Source organism: Anopheles nili, chromosome 2 (genome assembly GCF_943737925.1).
Source record: "Anopheles nili chromosome 2, idAnoNiliSN_F5_01, whole genome shotgun sequence".
NCBI lineage: Eukaryota > Metazoa > Arthropoda > Insecta > Diptera > Culicidae > Anopheles > Anopheles nili.
The window spans coordinates 72,365,306-72,387,941 of NC_071291.1; the positions used below are offsets into that span (position 1 = coordinate 72,365,306).

The 22,636-nt window shown below is 47.9% G+C and overlaps 1 protein-coding gene across 1 annotated transcript in view; it reads right to left on the reverse strand.

Moving 5' to 3' along the window:
• Positions 1 to 2,679: 2,679 nt before the first annotated feature.
• The window catches only part of LOC128721210 (solute carrier family 12 member 4), a 55,357-nt gene continuing 35,400 nt past the window's right edge, over positions 2,680 to 22,636 (reverse strand). Inside the window, exons 7-23 of the mRNA XM_053814937.1 lie at positions 14,538 to 14,643; positions 13,828 to 13,957; positions 13,480 to 13,601; positions 13,315 to 13,397; positions 12,991 to 13,126; positions 11,005 to 11,161; positions 10,531 to 10,923; positions 10,326 to 10,445; positions 9,894 to 10,256; positions 8,367 to 8,556; positions 8,077 to 8,292; positions 5,829 to 5,936; positions 4,800 to 4,859; positions 3,407 to 3,538; positions 3,134 to 3,300; positions 2,903 to 3,042; positions 2,680 to 2,771 (exon numbers count right to left, since the gene is read on the reverse strand). Of these exons, the coding sequence (XP_053670912.1) occupies positions 2,680 to 2,771; positions 2,903 to 3,042; positions 3,134 to 3,300; positions 3,407 to 3,538; positions 4,800 to 4,859; positions 5,829 to 5,936; positions 8,077 to 8,292; positions 8,367 to 8,556; positions 9,894 to 10,256; positions 10,326 to 10,445; positions 10,531 to 10,923; positions 11,005 to 11,161; positions 12,991 to 13,126; positions 13,315 to 13,397; positions 13,480 to 13,601; positions 13,828 to 13,957; positions 14,538 to 14,643 (2,715 nt within the window). The remainder of the gene's footprint in view (positions 2,772 to 2,902; positions 3,043 to 3,133; positions 3,301 to 3,406; positions 3,539 to 4,799; positions 4,860 to 5,828; positions 5,937 to 8,076; positions 8,293 to 8,366; positions 8,557 to 9,893; positions 10,257 to 10,325; positions 10,446 to 10,530; positions 10,924 to 11,004; positions 11,162 to 12,990; positions 13,127 to 13,314; positions 13,398 to 13,479; positions 13,602 to 13,827; positions 13,958 to 14,537; positions 14,644 to 22,636) is intronic.

Consider the following 22,636-nt stretch of genomic DNA (forward strand, 5'->3'; position numbering starts at 1 on the left):
TTGCAAGAATCCCGACGACAGGCGACCTGCCAGCTAGTACTGTGGTTGTAATTAATATTATTATGTTTAATATTATCATTATTATTATTTTCATCATTATTATTATATTCGCAAAGTTGGTAAATGTTAAACTGTGTTTCGCCAGTCCACCGCTCGGAATGTGGAGGGGGATTTGGCTTTTCTTGTTTCTTTGTCTCTTATCGATAGATTTCTCAGCGACTACACGCGCAAGTTTCCTATATACTACCATTGTATGGTATAACATACGAGGGAGAAATAAACATAAAAACACAGTCTTAAATATGTTAATATCATTTCATTTTTGTTTGTTTTGTTGGATGATGTTCTTGCCATATCTCGTACGTATGGCGTATTTGTGAGACTTTGTTTTTGCAACACTCAAGCTCGACATGGCTTATGAAGTTCAGGGATTGCAGTTTCTTGTGAATCAGCATGTCTGCTGACTAGCTTAATGTTTTGTCCATTTACTTTTTCTTTTATGATAAAGTGCTTCGTGCAGCATTCCTGTCGATGGCATGCTATAAGTCTAATAAACCTACCATAGAGATTGCATCTTAACGTGTCGTTTTTAGCCGTTTGTCCATGAGTTTATGAATTCGTGAGAGAGTAAGTGTACGTGCGTATGTCAAGGAAATAGTCCTTTTCTGTTCAGTATGTTCTCTTTCCGTTTCTCTCTCGCTATGATTAGTTAGTAAATGTGTTTGCACGTGGGTTTGTTAGTAGGCCGAGGAATTCTGTGTTATTCGCTCACCGGTCATATCCGTGTTTATCCATGGATAGCTTCATAATGTCCGTTTAACAGCAAACCGTGTTCTAACAGGAAGAATTAACCAAAGATGTACATAAAAGAAAGTAGTGATAATAAAATAAACGATAGAAAATGATTGGAAACAGATTAGTTTTACCGCTTACCTCTATACGAAACATCGTTTCTCGTTTTACCCTTCGCAATTTCTTTCGGAAAATAAATGAGAAAGCAACACAAAAGAACTAAAATAAAAAAAAAGCCAACCAATCAAGTAGACGGCAACAGTACACTGGTGCAGTTTGATAATCTATAACTCATTCGCGACAACAAAAAAAGTACAAAACGAATCTAACTTAACCGTTATTTAATAAAAATAAACAACATAATCATACAAGAAACATATGCCTGCGGATGGGGGCTCAATTCGCGCCCAATATGCGGTCTGTCTGCCTGACTGGCTCGTACATGAGACTTTCACGTTCTGCGTCCCTGCTAACGCAATTGATCCCACCCGCAGGGTGACGATGTTTAAAGTCTTTCTATTTGGTATCGATTCGGGAATATTTCTCTTTCGCATTTGCTTTTGGTTTTCGAGTTAACAGACTATAGGCACGTAAGAGTTCTACTACACTGCACTTGGTGGACAGAGCGCAAACAAACACTTCCCGCCGGTACCGGTTGCTCCGTATGCAAATCGAACGTCCCGAAGCGTGCGAGAGTGCATCTGCATCTGCATGTAAGTGTTTTGTGTGTGTATGTGTGTTTGGTGTGCCTTCTTTTGTGTATTCGAAAGATGCCGCGCGCCTAGTGCACCGGATAAACGCGCCAGACTTATCACATCGAATTTAGTAAATCTATCGCTCCGGCACAGTCGATACGCGCGATTGTTTCGCCTTTCTGTCTTCGACGGTATTAGCGTGCCGTTACGTCAATGGTTGTAAGTCCCTCGCACAAAGGTGGAAAGAAGGGGGTGTATGCTCGTTTGTTGTCATGTCATTTGTATGCCGGATATCGAGTTCGGATTTGTACTTTACTGGCACAGCGCCTAACTAGGCGTGCTTTCGCTTTTCAGATGCACGAAATTATCGTTCAACTCAGGGCAAGGTACATTCAATGCCGGCATATGGTTGGCGGGAGATGTGGGAAGCGAGGCGTGTTCAAACAACGAAACACGACGTCAATAAAAGAAAAGCGAATCTGCTTACTCTGCTGTTAGAAAGTCGGTGGTTTTTATGCCGATGTGTAGCGTTAGGCATGCGTCAGGCGAACGTAAAATGCGCCCCGTTGCGCTAACAGGGAGCAAAGGATCTGACGAACGACGGTTTGCCTTTGGCGACGGGACGGTGAAATGGGAACTGCGCCTTTATCCTGCCCAGTGGCTGGGGTCAAGGATTGGATTAAAAAAAAAAGTGATTTATAGGATGGCGCGTACACATATCGTGCTCAAAGCTCCTATCGACGAACGATGTATCGAAATGTACTTATTTGCTTCGCGTGTTTCATCGCGAACGAACACATACACACACACGCGATTTTACTTTTAAACCTACGGTCTATTCGAATCTAGCTTAAACTGGCCAGGCTCGGGCGAAGAAGCCGCCTCGATTCGATCGAGTTCGCTCTCGATCCGTTTTGTGTTCTCTCTTCGAGAGCTGCACCGTACTGAAGGGTTGACGGGCTGCAGGATAGCCTGCATCTTACAACTAGAAGATGGCGCCCATTGGCGAGACAATGGTGCCGGCGAAATGAACCAGCTGGCAAAGGGGATGAGTTCGTGGTTTCGAGCGGGGGCACACTCGCGTGCCCACCCTGACCGATCCGTCCGTCCGTCTGTTCGTCTGACGAAGAAAGCAAGCGAGGGTAAACTGGACGAAGCGTTTTGCCGGGATGTGCGCGAGTAGCTGGCTCACTTAAGAATAAATCGTGATGACTTCTCGTCCGCCGCCTCGCACCATCAGCACGCGTTCGAGTCCTTCGGTAAGGACCTCCAAGAATTCCATATCTGTGATAACGGGTTAAGGAAATTATGCACATATGGATATGGGAGGAAATCTGAACCTGCTAAAAATATGCTACTTCAAAAAGAAAAAAAGCACGCAAAATGATATCATCCAGTGTTTTGCAAAAGGATACAGTTACTCTCCCGCTCCATGTACGTTTCCTTCGGTGGGCCGGGTAAGTTGAGTATGACCAGTTGAGCATCGTGCGATTTATTCACTATAACCTCGTTCAGTTTCACAGCCGTGTGCATCCGTCTGACGTTGCCCTCGTCCCTACGAGTGTGAGGTAGCATGAAAAAAAAATGAAACTGGTTAGTACGAAAGATCCTTTCTCCTGGCATGGTTCCCAGTTTTGGCTACGTACGGCTTAAAGGCTGACTTTACATCATCCGCCGCCTTGGAGGCATCGCCACCGGCCTTCTTATCCTTGCCGGGGGATACGGATACGTTGTTGGCAAGCTTGTCGGTTCCGTCCGCTTCCTTGTCGTTTTCGGTGGCTTCTTTGGTGTCCTTGTCCTTCTCGGATTCAGTCTGCGGGATGGGGAGAGAATGTAATGCCAGATGGGAAAAATAGTTTGCCAACCGAAGATAGGAATGCCTGCCTCCTGCCAGCATGTACCGCAGACGTTTTTCTCACCTCATTCTTTTCCTCCCGGTCAGCCTCGTCGTTTCCGGACTCTTTGTTCTCCGATGGATCTGCGAATCGAACCTTGGACGCCGGCTTGGTATTGTTTTCATTGTGGTGGTGATGATCGACGATGGCTTGCACCTGCAATGGCCGAAGGCAGTCCGGTGTTCAAACGGAAGCGGAATAAAAATGAGACCGCATTAGAAGAGCGATGGGTGATTTTTTTAAATTTTTCATCAACCAAAAGGAAACTAAAATTGCTCTTGTAAAACAAGTTATATAACTGCAGTCGCAACCATTTCCAAACTGTCAGCCATTGCTTGCATTGCGATTCATTGCAGCGAGTCGTGTTTGATGTGTGTCTCGGCTTAACCGGTTCACCAACCGGTTCAGCGCAAACTGACAAGCCAAACGGGCCGACAGTCTAGAATATGGACAGTATGTCGCAGCGAAACAAACGAAAACAGAGCTTAACAGAGACAGGAAGAGAAACAGAGCGATAAAAGAAACAGAACATCAACACACGCACACACAAAGTGCAAACGCAGCACGCCAGAATGGAATTAGCCGACATTGGTTTGATGCCGATGTGCATGTTGACCAGTGATTGGATCGAGCATAAAACGCGAATCGTAGTAAAATGAGCGTTTCTACGCGTGACTGCGGATGAAACATGATACGGCTGTAGCGATGGTTTGCTTTTGTGTATGTGTGCGAGACAAGTGTCGCAATGGCGGACACACATCGAGTAGGGATGCAATGATTATTGATAGATGCGCGATGAGGGGTTCTGGTGCAATGATATCCATATGAAAAGTTGTCATCCAGCCTAGCAGCTTGGGATCTCAAAAATCAAGTGGCGTGTTTTTGTTGAGGAGAATTTTTCATACATGATTCCCAATGGTGTAGTCAGATTTCTGTGCCTTCCGAAATTTAGCATGACATGACGAGTATGACACATATGATACATGCGCTAAAATTTCCAATGATAGCTGAGATGATGTGACGATGAAACGGTTGAACTAATGAGTTTGCAGAACCAACAAAAAACGTCGTTTTGACGAAGTTGGAATGATTGATGACAATTTAACATTTCTTTACATTCGTACATGAGTAAACGAGACAAATGAGTGGAGCGAGCATGATTACGAGAGCTATATAATATCAAGTTCACAGCAAAGGACATCGAACATTTGAAAACAAAACAGCAAAGCAGAGATAACGTAGCAAAAAGTGAGAAAAAGTTGTGAAAAAACGAGAAAAAGGGAGGAACGCAAAAACAGCAATTCAGTGGCTCTAAGAACAAACAACAATCGAAAACTGTAACAAGGGAAAAGGCGCGCAAAACATAGGGAGAAAACACAATCGTTATCATCATCTGCATCACTATCATCGTCATTACCAGGGCTGTTCGATCATCTCCGTTAGCGGTGGCCTGAGAGAACTCCACCATGTTATCCACCTTTTTTGATATTTGGGTTATTGTTTGTTTTTGGTTGAGGTATGTGAGGTGAGGGCGTTTGTGGGTATGGTTTTAGGGGTTTGTTTGAAATGTTGGCGTTTGAGATTAGATCATTTAATTGTATGCGTATTTTGAACAGGGGACGAGATTTTCATGTTGTGGTATTTTGGAAAAGGAAACGTTTTAATTTAGGAGTGCGGTGGTTAACGATGTATCGATCCATTCGTTTACGGCGGAGTAGAGAAAAAGAATAAAGGCAAGAAAAAGAAAAAAAATCGTTTTAATCGGTTTCAATATTTTTTTTGCTGTTTTTTGCTTGCCGAGGAAGCATTGAGGTCAAGTCAAACCTGTGACTCATTTAAGACAAATGTGGGATTTGAAAACATTTCATACAAATTTTCTAAAACTATCTAAATTCTGACGTAAACCACCAGGCGCCTCCATCAAGTGGATGGAGACACCTACTGTTTATTTAAGCCCAAACAAACCGTTATTACAATTCATTCAATATTTTTGCAATATATTGCTAGTCAAAAGTTTATTGAGAATAAGTTCAATCGTAATAAATGCAATTTGAAAATATTTCATTTAATTCAAAACCAAAACCACCAGGCGCCTCCATCGATGGAGACGCCTGGTGTTTAACAGTTTATTTCAGCATTTTATTTTTTTCACCGTCAGGTGCTTAAAACTCGCTGAAGGTGATCACAATCACTGCCTTATGTAACGCAATCAGCATCTTTTTCAATTTTCAAACTCTATAAACTTTCACCGTTTGCCCGCACCGATGCTGCTCAAATCAACCGTCCCAGAATGGGTCACGTACGCCGTTTTTATCCCAGCGAAAAGTATCCGCACAGTTGTATTTCGGGTTTTCTCACATAATTCCCACCACCATCACCACCACCGCACGTGTCATCCACCGGGAAATATAAACCCCTTGCGGAAAGACCGCACTCGGTTACTTACCACATTTTCCTTCTCGCGTTTGTTCAATCGAAGTTTTCTCAGCATCTGGTTGCGCTGCTCCATCATGAGCGTCCGTTCGTAGGTATACGCCGAGATATCGCTATCCATCTGTCGAGTGGCGTAAGGAAGATAGCGGGAACGAGAGAGAAAGCGAGAAAATTCAGTCAAATCAGCTCCATCCCCGGCCAGCTGATGCCAGCGTGGCGGCGAAGCAATTGTATATAATTTGCAATATTCACAAAACCATTCAACGATCAAAATGGCGATACGTGAGGGAGAGGGTAGGCTCTTTTGTCTCTCTGTCTCGGCTCTTTCTTGTCCCGCGAGGGTGAGCAATGAAATTGTAATGAAAACATATTTCACACCGTACGCGGAGGAAGCCGTATGAAAGAAAAGCGAATCAGGAGACTGGCCCGGCGGGCTGCAGATTATCAAATGGGTGTGAAATCTGCGTAAGGGTGTTTGGATTATGGAAGATGGCCATTTAGCGGCATTCGTGCAAATACGCTCGCGATGTGAATACAATTTGGAGCACGTAACCTCCAAGGTGTATTTGAAACGTTAGCTGCCTGCTGTAGCTCGCGTAACGTGTTTTATATACAATCACGAACGGATATGAAATGGAATGGAGTGTTTTGCAGGAAAACATAACGTCGCTTAGAGAAGATTGTCAAATGTCCTTTGAATATGTTTACAGTATTTCAAGATACTAGCATAACATGTAGCATAGTTTATCAATCTTCATACCGTATATATTTAAAATAAAACTAAAAACAATGTTGCCTTCAAGGAAGGACAAAAACGGATGCCTCCAACCTTCGAATGTGGCTACCTTTGCAAATGAAGATTTACGGCTGTTGGTAGGCATGATTTATGAAAGCATGTCTTTTCCATCGGAATGCTAGCTCAGTGATGCGAACTACAACTCCTCTGTTTTAGAAGGAAATAAAAATACGTCAAGCGAAACTTCAGTCGGGGCGGTTCACGGATCGGTTCGAAAACGGTATCCTTTTTCGAGCCAGATGGCTAGTGAGGGTGAAGCAAAGAAAGGAGGAGGGAGAAAATGGTGCCCTTATGCAGAATCCAGTCCACAGGACGAGTGCGCCCGGGCACGCTTTTAATCGCTCATTCACCATTCCTAAAGCCGGACTCGGAGCCAGCGATGCGCACGGGGGCTCGGAAGGTCCGAAATAGGTTACGAAACAGTGCACGTACGTGAGTAAATACAAAAGAGTGAAACAAATAAATTATCTTTAAACAACGCTCGCAGCCAACCTTACCACCGGAGGAAGGCCCCTAGGCTTGCGAGGATCGATATAGGACGACGTGGAAAGAGGATAAAATACACAATAGAGCTGCTTTTCCTAAGCGAAACACTCTCCAGTTCTGAGTATGAAAAGGAACCGAATATCCTCACAAGCGAGAGAGAGAGAGAAAGATACGTGACGAAAGAAAGATATAAAAAAATCTCTGGGAAACTTTCATACGAGCGAGGTGTATTTACAAATGAAAAGGGAGCGGAACGGACTCGCTCGGCGCATTGGGGCGAACGATCGTGCACAATGGCCACACGGAAAAGCAAACGCAAATGGAACGCTGCGTTCCTGAGAAATCTTTTAGTAGTAAAGCAAACAAGGCGATACGTGCGGTACGGAAAGGAGACGATGCAAAAGCGTGGCATCCTAGCACCGGAACTCCTTCACGGCCGTGTGAAGGCGTGAGCTTGCGTAAAAAAGGGTACGAGGTACGAGTGGCGTTCACAGGTCGCCTAGCGTGCGTCGTAAAGTATAGAGACATAAAACGTTTAAAGCGCCATTTTATAATGAAGCCGTTTCGGTTTGAGTGTGGGTCGGTACGAAGCGGTGAAACCGGTGTTGGCGAGACGGACGAGAGGATGTTTGACGAGGGCACGGCTGTCGGGGATTTGATTGCTTCGGAAGAACAACCGCCGGTCTCCAATCGATGGCTTTATCGGGTCACGTGTGAGGTTAGGGAATCCCTTGCGAAAAATAGGTGGGATGAACACATAAATTCTAATCCTAATCCTGACGAGGACACGTTTGTTCCCCTACTGCGAGAATTCCCGGGTCAAGTGGATGGGAACGTTTTTATGGGTTTCTTTTCTCTGCATGCATGTAAGCGTCATTAATTTCAAGTTGTCAAGTTACCGGAACACCTGAGCAGATGAGCTACCTATACTTGTTTGGTAATTTCGATTGTTTTGTTGTGGAACCATTTTTTAGCTTACCATTTCGACAACTTCCACTTCCGCCTCGATACGCAGATGGTACAGGAACATCTTGAGATCCTTCTTAATCTGGATGGAGTTGTCTTCCATCTGGGCGACGGTAAAGATGCGCATCTTGCAGTTCTTCCACGAGCGGTGCTGTTTCAGCAGGAACGGCAGCAACATCAGCAGACCTCCATCGTGCACGATCCACCAGATGTCGATGTTGCCAGCAATCTAGAACCGAGAAGCGGGACCGAACCGGCCATTAAAACAGAAGTCTACGAAGGGCCGGACACGATGAGCTGTACCTTATCGCCGATGGCCGGGAAGAAGTTGATGCCCTTCGGCACGAGCAGAGCCATCCGGGCGGCGCTAACGTGGCGCACCGTTTGCAGGAACACGTGCCAGGTGCGATCGTCTTCACTTTGGCGCCAGCCGTAGGGCCATCCGATGATGACCGTGTTCGGCTTCATGCCTCCCAGGCCGATAGTTTGCACCCTGCGGGGAAAAGAGCCGTGGAAAACAGACGCGAGATGCAATGATTTCCCTCATAAATAAATCATAACTCGCCGGGCAGAAAGCCGGCACTGGAAGGCGAAGATTGTTGATTTGGAAAATATCTCATATCACGGTGGAAATCTTAATCAACTCATTGCTTGACGGGAGGTTGTTTATCTTGGAACGGATTCGGGTGGAATATTCATTCCGGTGTTGATTCTCGGGCGAGCGAGTATTAATGGTATTGATTTTGCGAGCGTCAGCTGGGTCATCTGATGAGCACGCCCAGGTAGGCTTCTTTCCAACGAGATTTAGTATAAGAACTTTGTTTAAAGTTTGCTTCCAGTACCAATTCAATAATTACCCGAAACGATGGAGATATAGATGTAATATGCTTCGAATGCAGTGCTACATAGTCACAGTGAAGAAAACATTCCTAAGAAGCGGTTCAAAGTTAGCTTGGAACTTCTAGAAACCCCTTCTAATTTTATCGATTTAAAGCTTTAAATCTCCACAAACAACTGGTTTCTTTGAATCACTACCAATCGAATCTCGGAGATTTATGATTCTCGGGTCTTTAAATGCTTGCTTTTAGAAGAAATACATTGTACGCTGTAAAAGGGGCACTCGCTCACCGTCGTGGAAACGATCGTGCCGATCGCAGCATCGATCTAGCGCCAATTATCTACCAACAATCGCCAACACCAGCGCGTCGAGGTCGTGCTAGCGTCGAATGAAATTGTATTAATTTTGAAACAAAGCCACCACTCTGATGCAATCAACCGCTCGGGCAGCCGTTGATAATGGTGGCGGCTTGCAAAAGGCTCAGCACCGATTATTCACCGCACAAAGGCGACCCTCTCGCCGGACCCGGTGGGCAATAGGCCACGAGCAGCCATGGGCGGCTGAGCGAAAAGTTGACCTTATTTATCGGTCCCATCTGTATCGTATTTCTTGTCCCGAGTCCGTGCTCGAGGATACTCGCACTGGCCACATCCAGTACCGGGCCGTGGTGGGAAATTGATTGCAGTGCTCTCGGAGGAGCACGGCTGGACCGACAAATGGAAGATAATGCCGTAGCTTAGTGAAGGGAAAATATGCGAAATTGATAAAATATGATGCAAATGTTGGACCCGTCCGTGCGCCGGGAAGATTGCTTTTCCGAGCCTCAAAGCCGGCCCACCGGCAAGGTGGAAAACGAAAATTTCCTCCGGGAGGTACGGAACCGGGAATCCGAGGATGAAAATACGCCCGACGGATTCTGATGAACTTTAAACACATTCTAGCGCTGCAGCAGGGCAACATCTTCCAGTTCGGGGAGTTGGAGTTTTACTTACGCATGCGACAGTCCATCGGCGATGTTCGAGGCGACCAGAACGTCGCAGAAGCCCTTCACTTTCTCGTCGTCCATGACCTTGCGAAGAGCTTGCTTAGCAGCGGCCGCTTCACCCGAGCGTTTAGTAAAATCGCCATGTATGAGGGACACAACCACGGCTAAACCCTTGCCCGCCTTCAGCTGCGAGACGAACGAGAACAGCTTGCGATACTTGGGCATGAAGTCGTCGTTCAGCTTAGCCAGCATCAGGATTTGTGGGCGCCAGTTCTTCGTGTGCGGTGGTCCTTCCTCGAGACGCAACAGCGAGTAGCGAGCCGCAGACAGAGCGATACCGCGGATGCCATCTCCCCATTCTTTCTCGGCACTGTGGAAACAGTCATGATTAATCCAGAGGTCAGTTTCAGCGGAGCGATAATGAGGAAAGAGAACTTACCCGCGATATTCGATGTACTTGTAGATCAGAACCGCCATTCCCATAGCAATCAGCGCGAAGTACCACGACGTCATGAACATGATGGAGATGCACAGCGTCAGACCGAACAGCGATAGGCTCCTGAGAATTTTGGGTGACCAAGGAATCGGTTAGCTCACCGCGGACTCAACAAAGGGCTCACAAACACACACACACACACACTCACCAGTGGTAGTACTTGAAACGAGGCCGCCAGTTGGGTGTGCGAAGCAGCGTCTGCAGGGCGCAGGCCAGATTGACGAAGCCGTAACACATCAGGAAGAACATGGACAACAGTGGAGCGAGCAGATCGACGTTACCGAGCAGGATACCGCACTGGCAGATGAGCAGCGTGAGGATGAGGGCACGCGTAGGTTCACCACGGCTCGACGAAACGGCAAACGGTTCGAGGAACGGAATGATACCATCCTTAGCGATGGCTTGCAGCAGGCGTGGTGCACCGGTCAAGCTCTGCAACCCAGCACCGAGCGTCGATAGGAAGGACCCAATCAGGATGACCCACTGGTTTGGCCAGGCCATATTCGCTACGACCAGCTTACCACCGATGGACTGTCCGAATCTGTGAGGCGCGACGAACGAGAAGGCAAACAACGTGCGTGACCTTGTGGCTTTCGGACGGTTCAATCTGAGCAGCACTTACTTGTCTCGTAGCAGCAGGTTGTCGACGGTGCCAGCGAATAGCATCACGCACGATAGATACACGGTCGAGGTCGTCAGGATGGCACCGATCGTACCGATGGGAATACTTTTTTGTGCGTCCGCCAAATCTCCCGAGCGGTTTGAACCGGCCATGATGCCTGTGAAGAACAGCGGGACACGAGAGTGAGTGAGTTAGTACGCGAAGTACCCGTTGGGGGTTTTCCGAGGGATTTGTTGGGCTTTCCGAAGTGCACTAAACTGCGGTGACATGGATGGAGCCACTGCCGCCGGTGCCATGGCAAGGGACGACGAGTAATGCCAGAAGTCATCCCGTGGGGCATTGAACGATGGACACGTCGAACAAAATGGCTGTGCTTTCGGGCATCGTACGCATTTGTACGGTCAAGGACCGTACACCGTTGGCCAAACGAACTTTGAGAAGTCAGGACACTTCATGGATTCTAGACATGAGGTTCGTGACGTGTTTTAACAAATCGGTTCGCTGATAGTCTCGCCGTAATTGCAGCTGGTCTCAAATTGATAAAAATCAGCTGTACCACAAGATTGAATTCCTTTACTCTTTAGATTGATTCTATGAGCCAAAAACAACAAAAAATATTGTCATCGTTGGACTACCGAAGCATCGCTTTGTTTCAGCCTCGACTGAAATATCCTGCAGTACTTCCCACACAGGCCAGGGCAAGGAATTTCACCGATCTCCAGCGATGTGAGCGATTCCATGAAAGCAATTTTAATCAATCCACATTTGACAACTTGCCGGATTGGCCCTCGGCCCGTCCCGTCCAGAATCTTCTATTTATGAGTGAAAAAGGGCAACCCGTACCGGGGGAATAAAACAAAAACAATTACACCAAAACAATAAAAAAGCGCGTATAAAAAAAAAACACTCAGCGAAGGATGGGACGGTCAAAAGGCTCGCTCTTTCCCGTCTCGACCCGGCGTGCGATCAACGACCTGCTGCCAACGGGGTTTTCAATTCGGGAAAAGCGCGCGCGACCTTCGAAGAAGTGTAGATGCCCCTTGGTTACTCGGGAAAATGGAAAAACTTTTTCCCAAGACATCACAACATTTTCCGCTCGGTCGTGCTTCACGCCGTGTCCCCTACCCTTTGCCCCCCTCCCCCCGCCCCCCGTGCACGGAAACGAGTTTTGCAATTATCCTTCCCCATCGCGCCCGGTGACCCCTTTCGTGTCCTGGAGCGCGTGCCCGCCAAGGATCACGCTTCCCGTGCTCGTGGTCTGGCTTTTTGCGGGCGCCTTGTTTCAAGTGGCTTATCACAATCGGTTATGCCTTTGCCGGAACAATGGCATTTGCCGCCCGCTGGGGCACAACCGGGCCAATGAGTGCCTTTCCCCCCTGGTGGGTACGTCGATTGGCCCAAAAAACATCCCAGCTGTGAAGGGAACGCCATTCGGTGGAAGGTTTCGAGGTATTCTGGTAGTGCTTCATGTTCCATTTTTTTTTCGCTCGTTCTCTCTCTCTTTCTCTCTCTCTATCATGTCTTATTGGCCTCTTTCTCGTTCGGCTACAGATCAGCTTATCACGATGAACATGACGATGACGAGGTTAGAGTCAGCAGAAAATTTCGGCTGCCAGCTGATGGCTGAATGGGTCGGGTCGGAGGTCATCGTGTTGCTTTTTTTTTGTCATTTTTATGATTTCTCGGGCTGAGCCAGAGGACCAAACGAGGACCACAGTCACTCGTTCGTAACGCCCGCATGATGAGACGGATTGCAACGGTGTCACTTTTTCAAGGGTGGAACAAAAAAAACCACCCAATTGCCGGGGGTGTCCTTTGCTAATAGCGCAATGGAACGTTTCCTGCTTGGTGCGCTTCCTTTCAGGCCGAGTGTTGCGTTGAGCAGATTAGAAGGTAACCTCCGCGGCCGTGAAAGCTCACGATGATTGGACACCATTTTGTGTTCGTTGTCCCGTTTTCGTTTGAGCGCTCGCTTGTGCCACTTACCCGTTACCGAAGGGAAGAAGATACCGATCAGGATCGTGAAGGCAGTCGTAAGGTCGGCGTACACCTGGTTGTAGCTCGGGTTGTCCAGCGGCTCGATGTGCTCCGGGTCCAAACCGTACGCGATGTACTGTCCTTCCTGGTGAGCGTGAGCGAGAGACAAGGGCAACAGAAAACAAAACATCATTCACCGTCCCAGCTTTGATGTTTCCACCGGTTCGTCTACCAGCCGGTTCAAACTGGCTGAAATTGGCAGAGCGCAGGAAGCGAAACAAAGGCAGCAACAACACAAAAAAAAAAACGGAAACCAGGGAGGCCATCACTCACCTTCAGGAAGGATGGCATCAAGTTGTCGAAGAACACGCCACTCTTCAGTCCCTTGATGCCGCGGACCAGCGATATATTTTGCTCTGGAAATGGAAGAGAGAGCCAAAAAAGAAAAGGACATCGTGTGGGTGTGATGGTGATGCGAGTGCCCGGTGTGGTACGCACCTTTGAAGTACGGATCGCATTCCCCGGCGGCGCAGAAGTAATTCCACAGAACGCCACCCTCGTCCTTGGTGCAGTTCGGTACGGCCACGTCCTTCAGCAATCGTTTTCCAAGCACGCACAGGCTGGGCGAAGAGGGAGCATGAAAAGATGGAAAAACTCTGGTTAAAAAAGGGGCCAACGACGCGAAAGTGGTTGCGTGGAGGTTGAAGCCTGAACCATCACCAGGGGTGTCAAACACGTCCACTGGACTTGAGTTGAGATAGTAATTTTGAAAGAAGGACGATTTGGTGGCCCTTTTCGAACGTGTCGATAAGTGTGGCGTTGAACAATGGGAAGCGTAATACTCACAATAGCTTATCGTTTCCATCGATGTTATCGAAAATGCCAGCGTAGACCGCAATGATCGAGAAGATGACGCAAGCCAGCGCGACGGTGGCGAACTTGTTCACGAATTTCACGCCAACGTACACGATCAGACCTATGGGAGAGATGGAACGAGAGAAATTACATCAGGTGCTCATTGCAGGTGCATGCTTTCTGACGGCCATAACGGCAAGATTCGTGCGCGATCGAGCGAAGAATGAAAGTGCTTCTCTTTCCCGGATGGCTTGTCCCGAGCACTGGAACAAATTGGACGAATTGGACGTGATTTATCTGTATGATTGCACGGTGGGATTCCTGCTCGCACGGTCGCGTTGTTTCAAGGGCGAAACATTGCACCAGTCGTGCGCGATTCGTCCAGCGTTCCGAAGGACGAATGATTTACGGGCTTGGAGGGATTCCAATGGAATTTCACCGAACGTGAGCGTGTTTGAAGGGCAGCACCGAGGGAGCAGCTTTGGCCGCGAGGCAAATTGGGTGGGGATGTTTGACTTTACGGTTTCGAGGGTATTGGTTTACGGTTCACATTTTAATGGCTCTTCCGGGTGGGTTCGATGGAACCTGAAAGGAGCGTGCCTGATTTCGGGGAGCGGTTTTTCGGTGCACCATCGAGCGATGGCGGGATTGATTTACGGTTTTGGCAGATCGTTACCATTAGCGGATGCGCCGCAACTTACCCATCACGCACAGCAGCCCGGTCCCGTAGACGCGGAAGTTGTTGTACATCGCCGACGCGTCCTTGGTGAAGTCACCGAATATCGATAGCCATGGCGCCATGTAGGTCTGTGGAGATGCAAAGCAAAGCGAAAAGGGTTTGGTGTTTTGGGGTGAAAATATGTTAGAGGCTCACAGGACACGTTCTGCGCGGATTTCGAACCGAACCTCGCCAACCCGCGTAGTGGGGGAAATGAATCAATCTTAATTATAGCCCGCAGCCTGTCTGATGGGACACAATTCAATCAATTCCGCTCGAGGGGATGATGAAAACGAGTTTCCGTTGGTGGTGCAGCCGGTGCAATGGTGATAGCTTTTTGAATGCATTTTCGATAACGCGAACGGGTGGCGTGAATTATTTTGCCGTAATGGATGCCTGGGCACGGTTGGTTGGGGGTTAGGCAATCTGCGCGCCCGGGAAAGCTCTTTATGATGAGCATGTTAATCCGCAGGAGAAAATTAGACACCGAACATGATAGAGAATAATCCTCTTCAGGGTTTGCTGAATGGATTCCGCATATGTTAGCGGCAGGTAATTAACTGAGCTTTAAAGAATTGAAGTGCTGTGATAATATATAGCATAAAGCTTCATCCTTCACTACAAACGGAAGCAAAGCCTCCGGATGATACAATACGACTGGCTGGTGCTTTCACTTCAGGCAAGATAACACAATTTTCTTTTCCGAAATAATTAAACGCAAATAGTTATTTTAATTGCTTGCTTTTTCCACCGCCAAAGTAAACGAACGCGAGTGTGGGAGGGCCAAAAGGAGATGGTTTTTGGGGGACGAAACGCTTCCAGACAGTCGTCATCTCGTTATTGAAATTACGAACCCGTCGACCGTAAGCCGACCGAAGGAGCTTTCGAATGCGGTTAACCTTTGTCAAAGGCTGACAAGCGTTCAGCTCCAAACACAGGCCGAGCTGCTTTATTGGGCGAGAACCCTCGGGCAAGCCGTCGTGGTGCTGTTTGCAGTCATCTTCAACCCTGACAGGTTGGTCGCTCGAGTGTCAGAGAGGTTTCGCAATCACGGTGTAAGGGATGCCATTTGGGATCCACGAAAAAAAAAAAGTTAAGCAGTTAGGTAAAGTACAAAAAAACTCACTAAATAGAAAAGGTGTTTCGTTTACGAGGCAGGAAGAAAACTCAAGCTCCTGACCAACCATCTGGCTGGAATTTTGGCGCATAAAAAAGGGGCAAAGGCCAGGATCGGCTTTAAAAGTTCGAACCCAACAGTTGCTGGCTGACCAGAAAGAACCGAAAACAACCCGGCCTTCCCGGGCAGCATCCTGTCCGTTCCGTCGAAAACAGCGCACAAGAAACCCCAAAACGTGCATATCCTTCGAGCCCCTGGACGCCCGTGTGGTTTCGGTTGGGCTTTATGAGCTCATCAAAATTCCTGCCCAGCGCGTGCAGGCTCGTTTGAAGTGAATTCTGCCCCCGTGTGCGCCGTTTGCATAATCTCGCACGCCTCGCGGTACTGGCCCCGTGGTAACAACTGCCGGAGATCAAAGCACACGCCAGCCCATCCAGAATCCTTTTTTCGCCGGAGCTGGTGCTTCAATTACGCCGGGAGTTTTGGGGCGTCTTTGTGGAAATTCAGGGAATTGCGCGATAAAAGAAGCTCTTGGGTAGTGTGGCAAAAAGCAAGCTCCTAGCTTCTTGCTTGCTAGCAGTCCATTACCCCTGATGGTGGTGGTGAGCAAAATTGCAACCCAAACGCGGCTCGTTGATGAAGGCGATTGTTTCAAGGACAGAAACAGGATCGTAAATTTCGAAACAACAACCTCCCTGGCCGCTCGTTCAAGAGACTAATGCTTATTAGCTGCGTTTCGTGTGGAATTTCCTCTGTGGAAGGCCCCAAGGCGCGAGAAAGCAAACTCAAACAAAGAGGAAGAAAAAAAAACTCACGAGAAAAGCAATAAACCGATGTCATCGTCGCGAAATGTGAAATGTAATTTTGGACTCCGATGAAGCAGCGTAAAGTGCCTGCCGCTGATCGGAACCGGTGGTCCCGGTGACGGCGGTTTTCCAGCGGTTAATGATGTCGACTAATTTTTCCCCTCGTTGAGTGCGGCGCGAGATACCTTCCCGAGGGTGTCCCGTTCCGGTGTGGACTTGTTATTTTATTTTTTTCATTTTTTCTTTTTACCATTCCACGTTTCGAAGTTGACTTCGAAGCGAATTATTATCTCATACCCAATTTTCAGAAAGGCCCCGTTTTCCCGGTCCGCGTGAGAGGTGGTGCAGGAAAATCGTTTTCCGCTGATGGTGAGCTAAAATGGCACCGGTTGGGTCCTCATCGGCTTCGAACGCCGGAAAAACATGGAAGAGGAAAGCGGCATCGAAAGCTTCGGGCGAAAGCTCATTAGCGGAAAACGATCGGACGCATATCGTGGTACGTGTGTATGCGCGAATACGTGCGTAAGTGCGTTGTATTTTGTTCAAATATCTGGGCAAGATTTTCTTCGATGGCATGGCAGAAAAGCAAAGAAGATGATTTATTAATCTGCCACTCATTTGGGGGCAAAACGGTTGTTTTCAACCGCGATGCTCGAGTCGAGAAGGCAAGCGCAAAAGAGCAAACCCATCAGGGTTATGGAGCCCAAATTCGAACGACGCCTCAAAGCTTTCACGAAGACAAAATGTTAAATACCAAACGGTGGGTGACAAAAGACTCCCAACCAGAGCCTCTTCCAGTGCTGAATTTTTGGGGCGCGGTTCCGTGGGTTATTTCCCTTGGCAGGACCGATGGTGCAGAGGCACTGCGTGAAGCGGTTAAGATTTTCCCATCGTAATCGGATTAACTCCGGCAGGCAAACCTGGGGCTTGTGTGGGTTGAAAAAAGGAAAAAAAACACGATTCCAAGCGAAACGTTGCACGTCGGTACCAAACACCCGTCGAGTGCCGCACAGTTAATGTTCGGAGGCTGGAAAAATGGAGCCACTCATGGTCGCTAAAATTATCCCTTTTTCGGTCGCGCTTGGTTCGCTTCGCCGTGGGATTGCTTCCGGACCAGCCGTAACGGATAATTTATCGGCCGGGCTGGGCACTTTGAAGCCGGTGAGGGTGGAACCGACAGGATGATGATTTGTTAAGTTGACAGTAAAATCGCCGAGTCCTAGGGCGAACAAATAGCAATAAACAATAAGAAGAAGAGCAACGAAGAAAAGCTTCTGAACCAACCAAAATTCCGCCCACGGCGCAGCTCAGGCTTGTGGAACGTTTTGTGTGGGAGAGAAGAAAAAGAAACGGGAGCCAAACATTCTTTGTCAAACGAACCCGGGACGAAGAGGAATGAGGATTGCCATTGTTTATGGTGGTTCATTTTTCGTGCATGTTGGAAATTGTTTGCGCGGTTGTCTGTCAAGTAAAGGGGCAAATAATTTCTATCCCATTTTTCGTTTTGCTAAAATCCGGGGAGATTTTAAAGTTTGAAGAGCTTAGAGGGTGACGAAGGCCTTTTCACTTTAATGCGTGGTTGAAATCTTATTAAATGCGAACGAACGAGGCCCTCTTTTATTTTTATGAACCAATTTTTATGACAGTTAGGGCTAACAAGGCATTGGATTAAGCAATTTGTACTTTTTTGTATTACGTTTTGAGAAAAAGTTCATGTCATGTCCGCCATATTTCACGAAGACTCAATCTCTTCATCGCACATGGTCATTAATTTTCGAAGCGTAACTCTTAATAAAAAATAAAAAACCGCCTTGGGAGCGGCTGCAAATTTTTTGGGTAAAATTTCTAATAACAACCATCTCCGTGGGCGTTCGGATTGGTTCACTGCTCGCGTTCTTCCGTTTCGTTGATTTGCTCGAGGCCCAACACCGAACCAGCACGTAAACGCCCAGCTAACTTCACCCACGCTCCCGGGCGGTCTTGTTTCCGTGGAAGCAACCGGGAGCAAACCACTAAATTAGAAGAGGCAGCGTGTTTTTTTGCGCGTCTTCTTTTCGGACGAACTTCCACCCAACAATCTGGTGTTGATTTTCACCCCCGGACTGCGCCACAGCGGACTGTGTGCACAATTTTGGATTAATTTCGAACAATTCACCCACCCCTAGGGCCCACCCCGCGGGAGACTCCGAGGGTTTCCAACCACCCGAACCTGCCGAATTGGTGGGCTGTCTCTTTTGCTGGGCAGTTTGAATTGTAATTTAATTTCCCATAGCTCCACCGGGCGTACGAACCCTGTTAGAACCCGCGCAAAAGAACAAGCCCTAAGAACGCAGCACGGTGTGTGTGTGTGTGTACGTGTTCGAGTGTGGCCTGGAATTCAACCAACCCGGAGCTTTCGGGTCCCGTTCGTTACGGATGAGCGGCACCGGACGGAAGCTGGGGTTCATATCCTTCGTCCGAGGACGAGCTCGACCCCGGGAGCTCCAGGTAGAAGGCGAACGAACCAACCAACTTGCTCGAAGGACGCTCGAATGTCATCCGGGGTACGCTGCTGCCTGGCCACGTTCACTAGGCGCCCGCAATAAAGTACAAAACCACAGCCAATGAACGCCTTCCCCACAAGGTCCTGCCAACCGCCCAAGGACACCGCCTTCACCTTGCTGCTTGCTCACCATTTGCATTTTCGTAACGCGTCGATGTGCCCGGGACGAACCCAGCGCGTGTGGTGAAGGCAAAAGGAGAAGAAAAAAAACGTAAGGACATGTAACGGAACAGACGGAACACCGACGGGGATGATCAAAGCGTCCTGCAGAAGTTGTTCCGAACCGCCCTTCGGTTGCTGCCAGGGCGGTGATAGCTTTTATCGGCACCCAGGCATCCGCGCGTGGCCGTGACGAATTTTTGTGAGGTTAAGGAGAAGACGAGCGCAAAAAAAAAACCCACGAGCGCTCCAACAGTCACACATACAAACACCACGGTTAAAGTGGTGTCAAAATAATCGACGGCGGGTGGAGATCCTGAACACGTCGCAGGCGCACCTTGTAAACCGTCCAATTTAACACCGAAAACCGCGTCTGTCACTGATGGCGATGACAATTGCGTCAACGGTGAGGATGAGAGTGAAAAACCTGCCCCGGCCGATTGGTATGACACTTCGGAATACATGAATATTGATACGATTTCGATTTGCGTGAGTGGAACTTGGGTGGTGGCATTTTTTTTGTCCTCGCCAGTTCCAGGAAGGGCGTGTATGTGTGTTGGAGGACATTTTATGTTCGAATGCGCAACGTTCCCAAGGCAAGTTCTAGGACGAGTAGGCGCCAGTACGCGGGACCGTTCGAGATACTGTTGATGATGATCCAAATGGACCTGAATGTATCTTTCTCTTGTCCTGCGAAACGGTTCACCGGTTCGCCTGGGCTGAATTGTAACGGAGGAAAAGGAAAATGATGGACCCAAGAAGCGCACTTCCGGTCCCTTGGTGGTGGGTTCAGGCTGACCGGTACCCGTTCCGGGCTACCCCGGTCGATATTGGCTATTATTACGTACATTAATGTCATTATATCAGCCGGGAAGCTTCCGATTATTCGATTACATCGGCTCGGCGCCCTTGCAGCCACCGTATGGTTTCGACCGCTCATGCAGACACGGTCTCGGAACAGGCCCGAAGGGACCCATCAATGGTATGGTTTGATTTTGTTTTTCTTCCATTTACCCCGAGTTCGTAGAGGGAAATTTACTCTAGTGCGGGGTGAGATTATTTTATTCGATTAATGATAATATAGTTTTTTTTTATCAATAATGTAATTGGAACCCATTCCCATTAAGGCATGCCAGTGAATTTAAAAATCTAACCGAAACCCTACGATTAGCAGCAAGAGGTGGGAAAAATGGACAGTCCCCAATGGTTAAAATACTCTAAATCTACTTTCGCCACAAAAAAGGTGTCGAAAACTTCGCGCTATTGTTTTGACCTAATTTTAAGCAAAAGTCACGAGGGATGAATTTTTCATAAATCAAAACTGACAGCTTCCGATCGTCGGTGTCCGGTGCAAATGCCCTGATAATACCGCTGACAAGGGATAATTGAGTGAATATCATTAGAAGTTTTTCTTCCGGGCTTTTCTTTGCATTTTCCTGCTGGCTACCGGTGGGGATTTAATTAAGAAAATCCAGCCAACGACTTGGTCGCGCTACCATCCCACACCCCATATTTCGGGGCGGTGGCAACAAATAAAAGGAAGGCAGTTCGCCTGACAGACAAACAAAAGGTTCTCTTTTTTTGCTCAACAATTTCGCAGACGAAAGCCAGTGTTTGTTTGTTTGGCGCTTCCTAAAAGATGTCCTTCGGAAGCAAAAAAGTCATCCCATCGCTTGAGCTTGAATTCAATATCTCAGAGATCGCTCGCAAACAAAACGGCTAAGCACAGGCATAATCACAACGTAGTCACGTGGTTGTTTTGGGGATCCGAACGGTATTTACGACAGCTTTGGCTTTGGATGCGCTCTCCATGGTCAAGTGCCTGGTGTCGGCGACATCGTTTGTCACCAGGTTGTGCCCGTCGCTTGGAATGAGAAAGCGACCGAGACCGATGGTGGACCGGTGGATGGAAAATAACTTTTAATTAGGCCACCACATAACCGCACCATCATGCAGACCGTGCTCGGGATTTACCTTTGGTAATGACGACATAGAGCTAATTAAAAATGATTGTCCTGCGCTGCCGGAGAGGATTGTCCGGCCAGCCGAAAGGCAAATGAGTACAAACCGTGCACCCAGGGATTTTAACGAGAAAAAAGAAGATATATGACGATGCTCGTTGTATAACGGCACCATTTAGAGTGGAGTAATTACGTTTACATGTAAAGATTGAAAGACAATTTTTCAAAGCCAGCTGCGATAAAACGCTATAACTCACGTTGGGAAAAAGGCAAAGGATACCGCGATAAGTTTCTGTAAAGTTTTAATGAATTTTTGGTGGCTCAATGTGACTTGCTTTACTTATTTTGGACGAGATATAGAAAAAGATAAACCAATGGTAAACATATCATTTGCAAAATCCAATAGCAAGAATGAATGAATAAGTTAATGCACAAACACACAAGATAACCACACATGAGACTCAATCCCTGAAAGAGCCTTCTAGGGCAATCGATTACTTCACGCCTTACGCAATGCGCAAAAATAGCGCCCTCGTCTGCTCGAACAGCGACGTGTTTGCGTCCTATCCCAAGGTCTTCTCGCCAGCCCGGTTATCACGGAATTCGAGGATTCAAAATCCGGGCGTACCCGAAAATCGCACCGGCACACTCACGCACATGAGTGGCACGATTCCGCTGTCGATTCCGCACGGCCCATTTGCACAAAAAGGGAGACCCGGGAGGGTTGCTTCCGGTGGCGGTGAAACAGAACAGCATCACGTATCGATTGGTTGTGAGATTTGAAACTTTTCCCACGAGAGGTTGTAGGAAAAAAAAGGGAAAAACAAACCCGACGTCTTGATCAGGAGCCGCCGGTTCGTTGGAGGACGCCGAGCACTTGACGCTGAAGGCACTTCAGACTGTGATGTGAGACACATGCAGGAGCCCCCTTGAGTCCTTTGGGCAAAGAGAGAGAGAGAGAGAGAGAGAGAGAGAGAGAGAGAGAGAGAGCTACCCCCAGGATAAGACTCGGTTTGGGTCCTTTATGTTGCGTTCTTCCGCGCTGGTGGATCAAATTTTCGAAACCAATCGAGTATTATTAAACGACGGAATCGCATCGGGAAAGGGATAAGGAACAGGTACTGGTGAGGGCACTGGCGCGTCCGGTAGAATCTCCCGAAGCTGTCAACTATTGTTCGAATTCGAAATCGAACGCTTGAATGCTCCCGAGGCGCCGGTGTATCGGAATCGGGATGCCAGATAAAGCCTCGGATCGATTTTTTCTTCTTCTGCTGTCCTTCCACGAGCCTCTCGGTGCCGTATTCCCTGGGGATCGGAACGGTGGCATCAGCAAAATTGGAATTGGTCTGCGTTCGTTGTGCTACGTTTCGGGTTGTTGAACACGTTCTGATGTTTAGTTCCTAATTCAATTAAATATTCCTGTCAGGCACCGGATTTCGCATGGCACGCGCAACCGAGCTGGAGCGAGGGTAGTTAGTACTGCCGCCGCCTTCTGCT